Source organism: Otolemur garnettii, unplaced genomic scaffold (genome assembly GCF_000181295.1).
Source record: "Otolemur garnettii isolate 467f Iridium unplaced genomic scaffold, OtoGar3 scaffold00002, whole genome shotgun sequence".
NCBI classification, from domain to species: Eukaryota; Metazoa; Chordata; class Mammalia; order Primates; family Galagidae; genus Otolemur; species Otolemur garnettii.
The window spans coordinates 29,428,851-29,444,608 of NW_003852397.1; the positions used below are offsets into that span (position 1 = coordinate 29,428,851).

The 15,758-nt window shown below is 42.4% G+C and overlaps 1 protein-coding gene across 1 annotated transcript in view; it reads right to left on the reverse strand.

Moving 5' to 3' along the window:
* CACNA2D3 (calcium voltage-gated channel auxiliary subunit alpha2delta 3) overlaps nucleotides 1–15,758 on the reverse strand; it is an 876,027-nt gene that overhangs the window by 206,530 nt on the left and 653,739 nt on the right. The window contains exons 15-16 of the mRNA XM_003781696.2: nucleotides 14,881–14,961; nucleotides 6,881–6,955 (exon numbers count right to left, since the gene is read on the reverse strand). Of these exons, the coding sequence (XP_003781744.2) occupies nucleotides 6,881–6,955; nucleotides 14,881–14,961 (156 nt within the window). The remainder of the gene's footprint in view (nucleotides 1–6,880; nucleotides 6,956–14,880; nucleotides 14,962–15,758) is intronic.

Consider the following 15,758-nt stretch of genomic DNA (forward strand, 5'->3'; position numbering starts at 1 on the left):
GTTGACCAGTTTGATGGAAGTATTTCAGATTGCATGTGAAAACCCCACACTGTACCCCAGAAGTGCATTAATGTACATAGTTACCATTCAATAAAAAAAATAAAATAAAATAAAAAAAATAAAAAGATATGTAAGTTAGGCTTAAAGAGTAGGTTTTTAAACTTTTTTTTATTAAATCATAGCTGTGTACATTAGTGTAATCATGGGGTACAGTGTGCTGGTTTTATATACAATTTGAAATGTTTTCATCAAACTGATTAACATAGCCTTCATAGCATTTTCTTAGTTTTTGTGTTAAGACATTAAAAAATTTTTTTTTAATTTCATAGGGGCTCATGTTTGTGGCTCTTCTTATATTCTTCCCAGACAGTGCTACATCAAGACAGATTCTAACCATAACGTGCCATGGTTTCCTGGGTATTCACCTATGTGCTCAGAGACCAGGTGTCTTGGTCACTTCCACCCTCTAACCACCTGCCTTTCCTTTCTTGAAGAACCAACACAGCAGAGTGAACTTGGTACACCTAAACTAATTAGGGTTAGGGCTACTGGTTCTGGCTCTTCCCGACTGTGTGATTTGGGGGAAGTCCCCTTAGCACTCTCATCGGTAACATGGGATTATCTGTCTTCCTCTTAAAGGACCCCCCAGCTCATCAGCCCAGGCCTCACAGCTGTCTACACCTCAACTCCAGGCTACCTCTAGGTGTATCTCCCGCCCTCCGCTCCCCGTTGTCTTTCCCTTATCCTTCTGGGCCTTTCCAAGGAACCTGCATCTTGCTTGCTACTGGCTTGCTACTCAATTAGTGAATGACTAAAGCAGCTAACACACATAAATACTTAGAATCATTCTTGTCCCATAAAAAAAAGAACCAATGTATATTAGAAAAACAAACAAAGACCAACAACACTATAAGAAACAAAAAGTGCACTTCCCTAGCAGCCATAGGTATTTATGTGTATGTCTTTTTTTTTTTTTTTTTTTTGAGACAGAGCCTCAAGCTATCCCCCCTGGGTAGAGTGCCTTGGCTTCACAGCTCACAGCAACCTCCAACTCCTGGGCTTAAGCGAGTCTCCTGCCCCAGCCTCCCAAGTAGCTGGGACCACAGGCACCCGCCACAACGCCCAGCTATTTTTTGGTTGCAGCCATCATTGTTGTTTGGTGGGTCCGGGCTGGATTCGAACCCGCCACCTTAGGTGTATGTGACTGGCGCCTTAGCCACTTGAGCCACAGGCGCCGAGCCATGTGCATGTCTTAATGCATGTCTTAGCCATGCTGTTGAGGCAGAGCACGTTTCTGTGACTTCTCCCAGCAGCCTTCTCAGGCCTGGAACATAGAGAATATCAGTGAATGTTGCAGAAACAACATCACTCCTATTTCCCGTCTCATCAACCACCATGCACAGTGACAGGTGAATTTTCACCCAGAATAAAATCCCTCTAACATCCTTTCCCATCTCCTGGGTTTGGAGAGAGAGAGTAAACAGCTTTTGGCAGATCTCAACACCTGAAATTTTCATGGAAATGATTTCTAAGTTTTGCCTGCCCAAGGCTCCTCCGTAAAACCCCACTATTGCTGAAGAGGAATTTTTTATGTGTGTTCTCTTAGAGACTGGACCAGGTCTATCTTGCGAGACCTGCTCAGGGAAGGAAATCAATGTAGATGCCACTTTATTCTCGAAGGAAGGGAGAAATGAGTGGCCAAAATCTCAACAAAAACACATATCATGCAAAAGGAAACACCTTCACAGTCCTACAGCTCTTAATCCCCTGTTGGGTAAAAGAAGCAAAGGAGATATATTTAGGGCTCCATATTTTAGGAAAAATCCATAAAGCTCTCAAAGACAAAGGAAAAATAAAGAGCAAGAACCTGAAATGTAGACAGCAACTATACCTTAAAATACTGTTAGCCTGACAGTTAAAGAGTGGTAAAGAACAAGAAAAATTCCCAGGTGTGTCGTAACTACTCGGAAAGCATTTCTCAAGGTTAAGAGGGTTTAATTGCCCTTGCTGCACTGTTCTTCGGTGCCCCACCCTGAGAACAGAAGCTTGCCCCAATCCCTTGAAACAGCCCCTATCTCTTTGAAAGATCTCCTTACAGCCTTTAGCCTACCACAGGACTGGGCCATACCAGCCACATGGTCAATGCTTGATGAACCAACAATAGTCAGTCAATCAGGAAGTCACAAGCTGGGGACAAGGAGAGTGGCTGAGAAACACGTGACAGAGGACAAAAGAGAGCCCAGTTATCACAAAGTATTACTTTAGCAGCTTTGCCAATTAAACCAGAGCAAGTCCGCTGAGTAAGGCTCCTACCTCTGAGCTGTTTTTGGAGACACTTCATGATTCACACCCAAATCACACAAGATTAAAGAAAATACTGGATAAAATCAAGCCAAACATTAAGTTCAGGGGAAAGATTTTATTGGATGAATTAGAAAAATATTGGTGTTGTGCTACAGAGAAACCCACTTCTTTCCTCTGGCTGCAGGAGCAGACACAACCTCAATGGCAGATGGAGAGGGCGTATGAGTTATTTTAAGCAAGCTTGCTCCATCCTCCCCTCGCTGGCCACAACCCCACACTCACACCCACCGTGTTAATCTGGCAGTCTTGGCCAGAACTGAGGGGAATGTCCATTTATAATAGGGATTCGATTATATGGCTGGGCTTGGGAGGAGATGAATGGGATTTGAATGAGGATTCCCTGCCTGAGCTAACCAGGGAGCTACTAGCAGCTGGCTGCTCCTAGCCACACTCAGGGCTCTGGCCAGGGTGGATTGATGCCCAGTGCAGACACCAAATTTCCAGGGAAAGCTTGTAAGTTAATTAGCTCCTGCAGAAGAACACAAAGTAAGTGAAATGAAAACAGTAGCTTTGGAGGATTCCTTCATTTGATCATCTACTGAGCCCCTACTATGTGCTGGATGGACTGGTAGTAAGGAGGGAGGAGAGGAAAGACAGAGACAGGCAAACACAGAGTGCCAGAGCCAGGAGGATGCATGTAGGCTGGCTCTCAACTACCATTCTTCAGTTACTGTGGCTTCTAGTATTATTATTCTTGCTTCATTTAAACAAATAAACAACTTTGGTTTCCTTACATGGGTTCACACAGAACATTACAGTACAGTTGTCTCCTTGTCCTCTGGACCACAGATGGTTAAGATGCTATAGAACCAAAAAGAAAATTGAGGGTGTGTGTGTGTCTGAGAGAGATGGTGACAGGAACAGATAGACTTGGCTGAGGTCACACAAGTTAATGGCAGACTAGTATGAGGGCAGGTTGCATGATTCCAGAGGTTGTATCTGTATACTGATGGGTGTGTGCATGTGCATGTAAGTGTACACAATCCCTTGTCAAAGTTTATCATAATAATCTGAACCACTTGAATAATTAAAAAACGTTCTTTTATACTCCGTCTCTAAGCACCTGTCCCCACCATGTCCTTTCAACCTTTATAGTAGTTGAGCTCAGATCAATAGAACCAATCTAACACTAGCTAGATGCCAGAATAACCGCCAATGCCCCTGAGATCCCTAGGGCCTGCTCTGCTGCACCAGGTCCTTTGCTCACATTCTCGCATGTACCCTGACAGCCGAGCTATGATATTTGCTTTATGGTTATGGCACAACTACAAGAGAAAATGCTGCTCTGAGAGGCTGTGTGACTTACTCAGTCACAGAGCTGGGATGTGGCAGTGTAACTTTATCACTGTGTGAGGCTAATGTTGAGTTCCTTTCACTTGCCTGCTGCTCTTAGCTCAGAAGAAAAATGCAAAATCAAGTTGGAGTCAGCAGATACTTATTGATCACATCAGATGGGTTCATGTAAGTAATTCTCAATGATTGGTAGCCCCCTAAACCTCTTCTAAGTATCTGATGGCCTTAGGGTCAGAGACAGAAGAATAGGATATGTGACCCACTGACCAGTCCATTTCTGATCTTCTTGTCATGGATCAATTACAAAATGGTTCATCTGGTTTGAGTTCTCACAGTGAGATGTAGGGCATTTGGTTGGGCCCCCCCATGGAGGCTCAAGCCTGACTACCACTTTTGGTGACACCATCCACTACAGTGTTTCAGCAGTGAGAACAACAGAAATGACTTCTACCTGTGCGTTATTTGTACTTTGAGGAGATGAACAGAATTGACTGCTGGGCCTTCTTTTCTAAGAGCCTTTCAGCTGCCCTCTCAGTGGTCACAGCTCTGGCAAGTGCATCTGATAGACTATCTACAAACACACCATTTGCTGCATGACCAATAGATATAAAAGCCCAGGAAGATACTGTGTGTAGACCGTGTAGAGGGCAGCTCATCATTTCCATGGCTGCAGAGGGAAGGAAGCTACCTTGGTGACTTCTAACATCTGGTTCCATTTGTTCTTTCTTTAAAAGTTTATAGTAAGAAATTAATTCATTTAATAGCAGAGGATTCAGGTTTGTTTCATTGACCCTGCTCTATTCCAATTTGGAACAAATAAGCAAGTCCGTATTCAGCCACACAAACGTGTAACTCCTGCTTCCCCCAACAAACACCCCAGCTGGTCAGCCTGGACATGGGCAATGTGCTAAGCTTTTTAGACTTATAGATGTCTTTAAACTTACCTGTCTTTAAAAAAGTCAGCAGCTTTTTCAGTCAGACTTTACAATAATTCTGAGTTACATTTGGAAACAGCTAACCGTTAATTCAGTCCTTTTCTGATAAAAAAAAAAATTGCTCAAATCGAATGTTACCGTAAGTCCCATCTTGAAGCATGCATATGGGATCCACATGATGTGGTCATGACTCCATTAATACCAGGGTGATTACAGCAAAGTCAGATGATGATGGAGCCCTCACATGAACTGTTTCTAAACAATGATGCAAGCGAGAGGTGACCTGGTCCCCACAATGTTTTGCCAACAAACATTTGTATAGCAGGCATTGCTCCTATTTTCTGATTTTGAAGAACAGAAACAAGCTGTGCAGGGTGGATGAGTACATGTGCATTTATGTGTATGTAGAGAGGGATTGCTAGAGAAAACTATACTTTAAAAAGCAGAGTTCACTGTATTATTTATACTTTTATATTATTTTTAAAAATTATTAATAATTATATTATTTTAAAGAAAGATACACAAACCCCAAAGGATGTCTTTTAAAAAATTGCAACTAGTCTAGGGAAGGCATGCACATGTCACACCTGCTACCAGAGTCCCAGCAGCATCCACAGGAGACACTGTCAGTCGACAAGCCTGGCTGCCAGCTCACAATCTCAACACAGCGCTCCAGGAAGCCTCTACCCAGGGATCTGGGCTTGATGATACCATGGGCTGTCTTGGACTTGGCCTAACCCCAACTTATTCCATAGAGAGTGAAAATAGGCGCATGGCCTACAAATATATGAAAAAATACTCACCATCCTTAATCATCAGAGAAATGCAAATCAAAACTACTTTGAGATATCATCTAACACCAGTAAGATTAGCCTATATCACAAAATCACAGATGCTGGTATGGTTATGGAGAAAAGGGAACACTTCTACACTGCTAGTGGGATTGCAAACTAATAAGTTCCCTTTGGAAAGACATCTGGAGAACACTTCAAGAACTAAAAATAGACCTGCCATTTGATCCTATAATTCCTCTATTAGGTATACATCCAGAAGACCAAAAATCACACTACAATAAAGATATTTGTATCAGAATGTTCATTGCAGCTCAATTCATAATTGCTAGGTCATGGAAGAAGCCCAAAAGCCCATCGATCCATGAATGTGAATAAATTGTGGTATATGTACACCATGGAATACTATGCAGCCATTAAGAAAGATAGAGACTTTACCTCCTTCATGTTTACACGGATGGAGCTGGAAAATATTCTTCTTAGCAAAGTATCCCAAGAATGGAGGAAAAAGTATCCTATGTACTCAGCCCTACTATGAAACTAATTTATAGCTTTCATAGGAAAGCTATAACCCAATTTTAGCCCAGGAATATGGGGAGGGGGAAGAGGGAGGGAAGGGGAGGGGGGAGGGTGTGTGGAGGGAGGGTGATTGGTGGGATCAACGCCTATGGTTCATCCTATAAGGGTACATGTGAGTCTCTCTAAATGTAGAATATAAATGTCTTAACACAATAACTCAGAAAAAGACATGAAGGCTATGTTAACCAGTTGGATGAAAGTATTTCAAATTATATACAGAAACAGTACACTGTACCCCATGATAGTATTAATGTACAGTGCTATGATTTAATTAAAAAAAAGTCATAGCATAGGAGAACAAGGGAAGTAAAGAAAAAAAAAACCAATGCTGAGAGAAAGAAAGTGGCTTATATACCAGGTCACCAAGCAATGCTACTGGATAAGATGTGGATAGGAAATGGAGGAAATCTCAACAGTTTTGATTCTATAAAAAAGGTGTTGAATATCTTTAATGCACAAAGCACTGGACTTAAGCAATGTAATTTGGGGATAAATCCCATTGTAATGAATTTCCAGGGACCCAGGGTCTGATATGTTCTATTGAATGAGACTATGGAATCAGTGGATCTGGAGCTAGTGTGTGACAGTCCATTTATCATATAAGGGGACCCAGTACAGTGGGTTCATGCTGTCTAGAGTTAAACAACGATTTTCCATATAATGGCAGATGTGAAATAAACACATGCATACAGATATATATGACTTAGATACAAGAGCACGGTAGTAAACATATTTATCTTATGTTATTTAAATATTAAGTGTCAAAACACTAGTTATAAATTATTTAAAACAACATTTATAATACTATGAATTGAGCAGTTTTAAAGTGAAAACTTTTGCGAAGTGTCATCACTGTAGAACTGAAGAGATCTTTTAAAATCATACAAGCAGAAACACAGAAATGTAGATTTCTCTTACCAGTGGCCTGAGTTCTGGATGCGTCAGGATATATCCATTATTTGTGATTGCAAAGGCATAACCGTGAATCCCTAACTGTAAGAGGAAGCAAGAAAGAAACCTTCATTAGCTTGCTCCCTGGTGAATTCACGAAGCATAAAGCAGCCCGGCATTTAGTAATTTACAGCTTTAACTTGGCATTCATAACCCTTATCAGCACAATATTTCATTACAATGAATGCAAGGCACTGATCCTTGACATTTGGTGGAAATGAAGACCTGTCAAAGGATAAGCTCAGCAAATAGCACAATTTAAAATGTCACGGCCCCACCCTGGCATCCAAAGGCTTTATTTTTATTTATTTAAGACAAAAGCATTTACTTTAAAAACAAACAAACAAACAAGAAAGTGGTTAATGTTTCTGAAAAGGCCTTCTGTCCAAATGAAGAGAATTTCATCAGTCAGGGCATCCTCTCTCTGCCCGTATTAAGGAAAGCAGGGTTCTGTAGGCTTCCTGCGATCTGTACCCAGGGGCCCATCTCAAATAGGCACTCCCCGAGGCTGTCATTTTCCATAATTCTTCAAGGATAAAAGTGCGCCCCCGCCCCCGCCCCAGACTATAGAGGAGCCTGCCAACCCATTTTATATCTTTTCGTCTTCAAATTGTGCGACTGCCCAGCTTCACCACGCATGCTTCCACCGACACAAAGCCTGGGTAATTTTCTATGCAGAGCCTCACTTAATTTATGTTTTCTAACTAAATGGGACTATGGGAAATAGTTTGCGAGCAATGAAATGTTTTATTAGCTTTAAAAAGTATGTAATCAAATTTAACACCGCACTTATTTAAATAATAATCCCGGCTTTTTGACAATATTTCTATTACACAGTTGACTGCACCCATTGGCTACAATAAATTTACCTACAAATCATTCATGTATTAAAATGGCCTCTGGCATAAAACTCATACTGATCTTTCTCTCTGAAGAAAGAAAATTTAAGCCACTTTTACCAGAGCAGTGAAAAGGAGAAGAAAAACCAGTTATCTATTTTTTTCCCCCTAAGGAATTATTTCATAGTTCTGAGCCCTCAATGTTTTTTTCTTTAAATTCTCTGCCACTCACATTCTTGAATGTGATACTATTAAATGATCCAGACAACAGAGTTTACAAACCAAGAATGACCCTGTCTGCTTGTTAGCTTAACGTCAAGGTGATGTGAAATTAACTTCAGAGAATTTAACACCGGCAATTAAAAGTTTCCGTTGCATTACATAAAGCAAATACACACGTGGTAGTCAAGGGCAACAGACGTTTTCTCCTGGAGTTACCTTGCACAGCAAGTCTTAATAAGATTCTGCTTGACTCTAATGGTAAAAGTATATTTCATTATGCTGTGGAAGATAAACCGGAGATTTCCTATCCTTTGAGATGTATATCGTCTCTTTCATCTTGTCTCTTGGAAAAATGTCAGACACAGTCAACACTGCATTAATTACCATTATTAAGTCCTAGCTGAAGATGGACTGGAGGGGTCAAGAAGGACTCTGAGAGTTTGACTTTTTCTAGTAAAGTCAAAAGTGATATTTGACTGGGAATTGAAACTCAAACTTAGACCAAACAAATCCTGTTTTATAGTCAGCTCATGTATTCAGCGTCTTCTAATGTACACGAGTTTGGTTCTTGTTTTGCTCTGGGGGAGCAGTGTTCAAAAGAAGTAGGATTCCTCTTAATATGCTGGGCTTTTTTTGGTACGGCACTTATCAAAATGATTATCAATTATTTATGAAATTGATGATAAGTAATCAAAGCATCAGTCCGGAACACTGATTGTTTAGTGCCCCACCAGAATGTAAGTTCCATGAGGGCAAAGGTAATACTGTATCTTTTAAAATGTCTGGAGGCTATACTTGTGGTTTTTCTCTCATGTGGGCTTGTAGTTGTTTATATATTGGTTTCATATTAGTATTAAGTGCATTGGATACTCCCCCCCCCTCCATTTTTGAGATATTTTACTAAGAAGAATATGTTTCAACTCCATCCAGGTAAACATAAAAGATGTAAAGTCTCCATCTTTTCTTATGGTTCAATCGTACTCCATGGTTGCTTCCATGTCTTGGCAATTGTAAATCGAGCTGCAATAAAGATTCTGGCGCAAATGTCCTTGTGGTGAAATGATTTTAGTTCTTCTGTATAGATACCTAGGAATGGGATTGGAGACTCCCACACTACAGAAAAAACATACATATAATCTAAGAAGGGGGAGGGAAGAGGAGGAGATGGGAGAGGAAAGGAGGGAGAGCGAATGGAGGGAGCTCACCTAATATGCACAATGTGAGGGTGTTCAGCACGCCCCCTGGATGAAGGTCTCAACTACAACTTGAACTTTACCTTAGAAATGAAAACAATATAACCTAAACATTTGTACCCTCATATTAACCTGAAATTTTTAAAAGTATATATATGGAGGTATGGTTGGGATGGGGGGAAGAGAAGTAGGGAAAGGCGGAAGCAGGGAAACAGTGAATGAAATTGCATTTAATGAGAGCTAAGTTAACCTTCTACCTCCTCCCCTGAAATGCAGAGGTGGAGTGCACTCTCTCACTCAAGGTCTTCCACCCATTGTCCTCCACACCACCAACTCTGCCTTTGTCCTCCCTCCACCCCACAAGATACCAAAGAAACTCCTTTCTCAGTGGTTGCCAATTGCCAGTGGCCACCTAATTGCCAACCCTCTAGGATTTCCCCTCTCAAATCTTCCTGGTTCTATTAGCCAACTGCCTCCCCCTCCCTGACACTATTCCCTCAGCATGCAGGCCCCACGCTAGCCAAGTTCCTCCTCTCCCCAGGATCCTCACTCTGCTGCCTTTCCTCAGGTCTCCTTTTCCTTATGACTCTATCCTCCATGGCCCTTATCTTCCTTAACTGCCTTCTCCTCCAGTGACTTCCAGCAACTACCTACAGATTGTGGATCCCAGGCCATGCTCCTGCCTTGTTGGTCTCTCCTCTTGAGGGTGATCCAATCACCCAAGTGTTGATCTCCTTTTTCCTGCCCCTTCTTAGGCACTTCAGACCCACTCTGTCAGTGGGTCAACGAGAGTTCTTTGATACTGCATCTCTCTCTCTCTCTCAGCAGGCAGCACGACCACCCATGCAGACTCCCTGGTTAGAAACTACAGCATCATCATCCTTAGACTCTTTTCTCTCTTTCATCCCCACCAGCCCCTCAAACCAAGTCATTTCTCAACCCTCCTTATTTTATTTTCCCTGATTTAACCTACTGTCTGACCTTACCACCACACAATTAGTCAGCAGATTTCTACAATGGTTCTTGACTGTTCTTCTTGTCTCCAAGGTTGGCCCAAATAATCATCCTCCAGGTTGGTCAAAGTCAAAGATAACTCTGACCATGTGGCTCCTTTTTGTAAAGTCCACTGGAGACCCCTTGGTGTGTAAGGTAGACCCCACGAGTCTGTCCCTGAGACCTCCCTGGGGTCTGGGCCCTCACCCCTCACCCACCTGCCCCTCAGAGAATATGGCACACCCCTGCAGCCCTCTCTCCCATTCAGACCTTTCCTCGCATGAGGCCAGCTGCCTAGAGCAGCCTCCTCTCTCCCAGTGAGTACTCACCTGTGCTATGAACTCAGCCTCAGGATCACCTGCTATAAGCAGTCTCCCCTGCCTCCCCTTTGCTTTCTCCTTCCCATACCACACTGTCATAAACCCAAGCACATTTCCATCCCCACTTTCACCTTAATGCATAGAAATGCTACGCATTTTCCCATCTTGCCACACTAGCCAGTTTTCCTTCCCTCCTCTGTCATATTTCAGGAAGAACCTGCAGCAGTGACTCCTCCATTAGAATGAACTCTGTGAGGAGGAGACCCTGTCACCCACCTTTGACTTCTACAGTCAGTGCCACAAGGGCGAGCACAAGGCAGGCATCCCTAGGAGTTGTGTGTATTTAAGACCAGCATGACTTTACTCAAGTATTACCTAATTTGTCTTAAAAATGTGAACTAAAGTAATTACAGCAGAACTTCCATAGCTGACCACCTCCCTGCACTGACCACCTCTTTAAGTTGACCTAATTTTCACAGACTGGACATGCACTACATGTGTGTGTCAGTCCAGGAAGCCTAGCTCCTCATGTTGACCACCTTCCAGGTGGTGACTAGTTTGTTACAGTCCTGTGCGTAGTCAACTTACAGAGGTTCTACTGTATTAAAAATATGCCCCCCAAAAGCTGATTTGCCCCAGTTGATGCATAACCCATCCTCCTCAGACCTGTACCTGACAAAGTCTTCCTAATGTTAAGAAACAGTCTAGTTAAAATCCTTCCCAATCGAACATTCTGAGGGAATAAATCAAAACGTTTTGTTGGTGGGTTGGTGGCAGATAGATAGGAGCTAATGTAGATGTAAGAAGTGAGGCTCTGAGCAAATCTCAAAATACATCTTTTGGATGAGTCAGAGAATCACACATTTGCAATATGACATTGTCTAATATTTGTTTGGGGTCACAAATCAATATGCTGATGAAATGCCTAATTCTTCTTTCCTCTGAAATAGAACTGGTCTTCCCGTCCTTTCTAATGTGTAGTCCCGTGATGTAATCGAGAACATATCGGACACAAGACCTTCCAGCTCTTGGGCTTGCCAAAGGGGCCCTGGTCTGAAGCATGCTCTCCTGGAGGCCAGAAGCCTGCGTGGTCCAACAGCCTGGGGAAAGGAGGCACTTCCCTTCCAACTGGAGAGACTTTGGGCTAATGAAGTGAACCCAATTATAAAATGGCTCGTTATGTTAACAGAGGCCATGGTGTCTGGAAATTATTGCTGGGGTGTCTGGAATTCTTAATAAAAATTACAGGAAGTCTGATAGTTTGTGGGAAAACCTATGAAGCTAAGGGAGAAAGAAAGAATTCTATCTTCTGGGAAAACCCTGAGAGCCAAGAGGTGACTCATCTTTACAAGGTGTTAATCAGGAGGGCAAGGTGTGACCTGAACTCTGCTCCCTAGAGCTCTCCTCTCCCTCGGAGAAAGGCCCATTGGCCATGCCTGTCCCTGGCTGACTTGTACACCTTTCGTGAGTCTCTTTATGAAAAGCGAAGGAGGGATGCCATGCTGTCCCTACATCTCTGCTTCCCAAGCTCAGCCCTGGAGAAAGCAGAAGACAGAAGTGTCTGCCTTTCAAACCCAGCCACTTAATTTACTCTAGCCCCTCTTCCTCCATCCTCTTGTTACACTTTGTTTCATTTATCTCTTACCAGCTGAGTGATCTTGTGAAGGTTCTTTGAAGCACCCTTACCTAAAAATGAGGCCAATGTACCCATTTATGACAGTGTAATAAGAATCCCATAGGAATAATTCATGTAAAGTACTTTGGATTATACCAACTATATAGTAAGAAGTTCAATAAACATTTACTGTATTTTAATTATGATTATTTTGTTTTTTTTTTAAACTTTATTCAAATTAATATGAGGGTACAATATTTAGGCTATATTGTTCTCCCTTCCAGGGTAAAGTTCCATCTGTACAAGAGCCCCTCACCCAGGGAGCATGTTATTCACCTTCACAATGTGCACATTAGGTGAGATCCCACCTCACACCCTCCCTTCTTCTGCCATACGCCCACTCCCTCCCACTCCCCACTACCACTCAACTGGACTATAATAGTGTTTTATTGTTGTTAGGAACATGTAATTGTTTATATATTGATTTCATATTACTATGGTGTACATTGAATATTTATCCTTTCCATTCTTGTGACACTTTACTGAGAAGAATGTATTTCAACTCCACCCAAGTAAATGTAAAAGATGTAGTCTCTGTCATTTTTAATGGCTGCACAATATTCCATAACATCCATATACCACAGGTTGTTGATCCATTCATGGGTTGATGGGCACTTTGGTTGCTTCCAGGACTTGGCGATTATGAATTGAGCTACTGCCATTTCTCTTATCACTCCTCAGAGTACTGGGGTTACAGAAGTTAAAATCATGGCTTGCCCACTTGAAAGTTGAGAGATTGGCAAGATATTTAAGCTTCTTATGCCTCAGTTTCTTTAGCCATAAAATAAAGGTAATTTTATTTTTTTAAAATTTTATTTATTTATTTATTTGAGACAGAGACTCACTATGTCACCCTCGGTAGAGTGCCAGGGCGTCACAGCTCACAGCAACCTCAAACTCTTGGGCTCAAGTGATTCTCTTGCCTCAGCCTCCCAAGTAGCTGGGACTACAGGAACCCGCCACACCACCCGGCTATTTTTTTTGTTGCAATTGTCATTGTTATTTAGCAGGCCAGGGCCTGGCTCAATCCCACCAGCTTTGGTGTATGTGGCTGGAGCCCTACGCACTGAGCTACGGGTGCTGGGCCAAATAAAGGTAATTTTAATATCTACTTATTATTAAGTGAGATAATGCTATAAAGAGCTTAGCACATTGCCTGGTAGAGGGAGTTTTGAGGAACTGAACCATAGGGTAATTGTTACTGATTACAGTTATATTTATTCTTTCTTGATTTATAGGATACATACCAAGTAGTGCTTTGTTTTCTACATTTCATCATGTGAAATAAGAAGCTAATGAGCTATTTGGGAACATTGTCTATGGGTGGAACACACTTCCTTAAACAGTGAGCCAGAAGTTCTGGATACCTGTCTCTGGGAATCCCAACCAAAGACAAGTTTACTATCTTTAGGGGCCTCAAAGCCTTCCCTCACCCACACCCTTGCTTTTCAGTTTCTGGGGACTGACAGTTCCTGAAACTTGAGTACATGGGTTTGACCATCTAAATGTTCAGTTGTACCTCTAGAAACTTAACTCCAATGCAAAAGCTTTGGTGGATGAATGTGGCTATCACCATTTGACAAAAGGGGAACTAAAGTTTAGAGGGACTGTCCACATCTACCCCATCAGTCATGGAGCCAGGAACCTCTAGAGCTGAATTCTAACCACTGTCTGCCTCCCTGCAGGCCCAGGAAGGCCAATGGGCCCCTCACAACTGTGGCAAATCAAGCCTCGGCATACCAGGGAAGGTGGAACGAAGGAAAGAGTCCCTGATAAGAAATAATCCCAGATTCCTGGCTGCCGTCCAGATAGGCGCAGAGGGAGCCTTCAACAATCTGAACAGGCCTGAATGGAGATGAACTAGCTACTCTGTGCTGTGCTGAGGAGGAGACAGAGGACGTGGTCCTGAACTCTGCATGGCCAGTGCAGCCCTTCCCCACATGCAAACTCAGACACACATCCAGAGGGTCCTGAGTTGTTTTGTGCACCTGTGTGGGGCACTGAGGGGATCTCCCACTTCCTACTTTTTGTTCTACTTTTCTCAGGAGCCTCCCACACATAGGAACCCGAGAGAGTCTCCTACATAGGATTGAGGAACTCTTTGGGCCATCTTTTTAAAAGATCATCATGTCAATACTCTGTATCAGAAAAATATAACAGGCTCGGTGCCTATAGCTCAACCGGCTAAGGCTCCAGCCACGTACACCTAAGGTGGCGGGTTCGAATCCCCAGCCCGGATCCGCCAAAACAACAATGAAGGCTGCAACCAAAAAAAAATTGCCGGGCGTTGTGGTGGGCGCCTGTAGTCCCAGCTACTTGGGAGGCTGAGGCAGGAGACTTGCTTGAGCCCAGGAGTTGGAGGTTGCTGTGAGCTGTAATGCCACGGCACTCTACCCAGGGGGACAGCTTGAGGCTCTGTCTCAAAAAAAAAAAAAAAAAAAAAAAAAGAAAAATATAACAATCACATCAAAACATTGATTCTTTAAATTGAGGTTAGCAGAGGTAATTAAGAAAAACAGCAAGTCAATTTAAATTTAAATATACCCGTTAAGTAACTGTATAGATGGTACAAAGTCAAGGTAATAGGTTACAATGATGGTTAAAAAAAAACAAACAAAAAAAAACCATTGCTCAACAGGGAGATAAAGTTTGAACTCTGACTTATGTGAAAATCAGATACCTGGTATTTCTGTTGCTCTGATTTTATTAATTAGGTCAGCATTACCTTGTATTTGGGGATGGTCTTCAGAAGCTCTTTCACTGGGACATCTGTGCCAACCACTCCCAGAAGAATACCTTTTGATCTCTGTTGAAAATGGACATTGAACAATAATAGTCAGTTAACTTGGCAAAAGAAATACAGTCTCATGAGAAGGTACACAAAATAGAGCACCACCTGGTGCCTTCCCCAAAGTGATAGAGATTGAGGATTAACACAGATCTCCAAGAAGGACCCTCTTCTATCCCCCATCCTCCATCCAAAATATTACTAGATAAGAATAGTGGTTTCTCAGTCCATCCATTAAGTACTACAAGTCCCAACACACACTCATACCAAGACAATTCAATAGCTTCCCTCTTCTCTCTCCTGAAAATCAGACACTGATGTGAAGAAGCATAACAGTTTCAGTGGCACAGGACTTTAATCAAAAGAAAGCTTTTATAGGAAGACAGCATGTTAACTGTTTTCTCTACTTACACTGCCATCTGGTGCCCAGGAGAGAGAGACTAAATAGCCAGAGAAAGATGTAAGAACTCTTAACATTTTTAGCAATGAGTTGGAACCAAGGATAAAGGTGAAGGAATAGACCTCCAGGGTCCCAGTTTCTGAGGCGGGTGGCCTGTGATGTTCTAATGTCAGAAAGGCCAAGGGAAAGGATGTACAAGTTTTTGCTGTCAGTTGTTTCCTTTAAGGCTTAGGGTAGGTTGAATAGTTACCAGCCTTTTACTAGTTTAAAGGTCACCCCAAGTTCATGTCCACCCAGGACCTCAGAATGTAATGCTACTTGGAAAGAGAGTCATTGCAGATGCAATAGTTAAGGACCTCAGGATGGACCCTAAATCCAATGCTGGGTTTCCTTATAAGAAGAGGGGAGCACACAT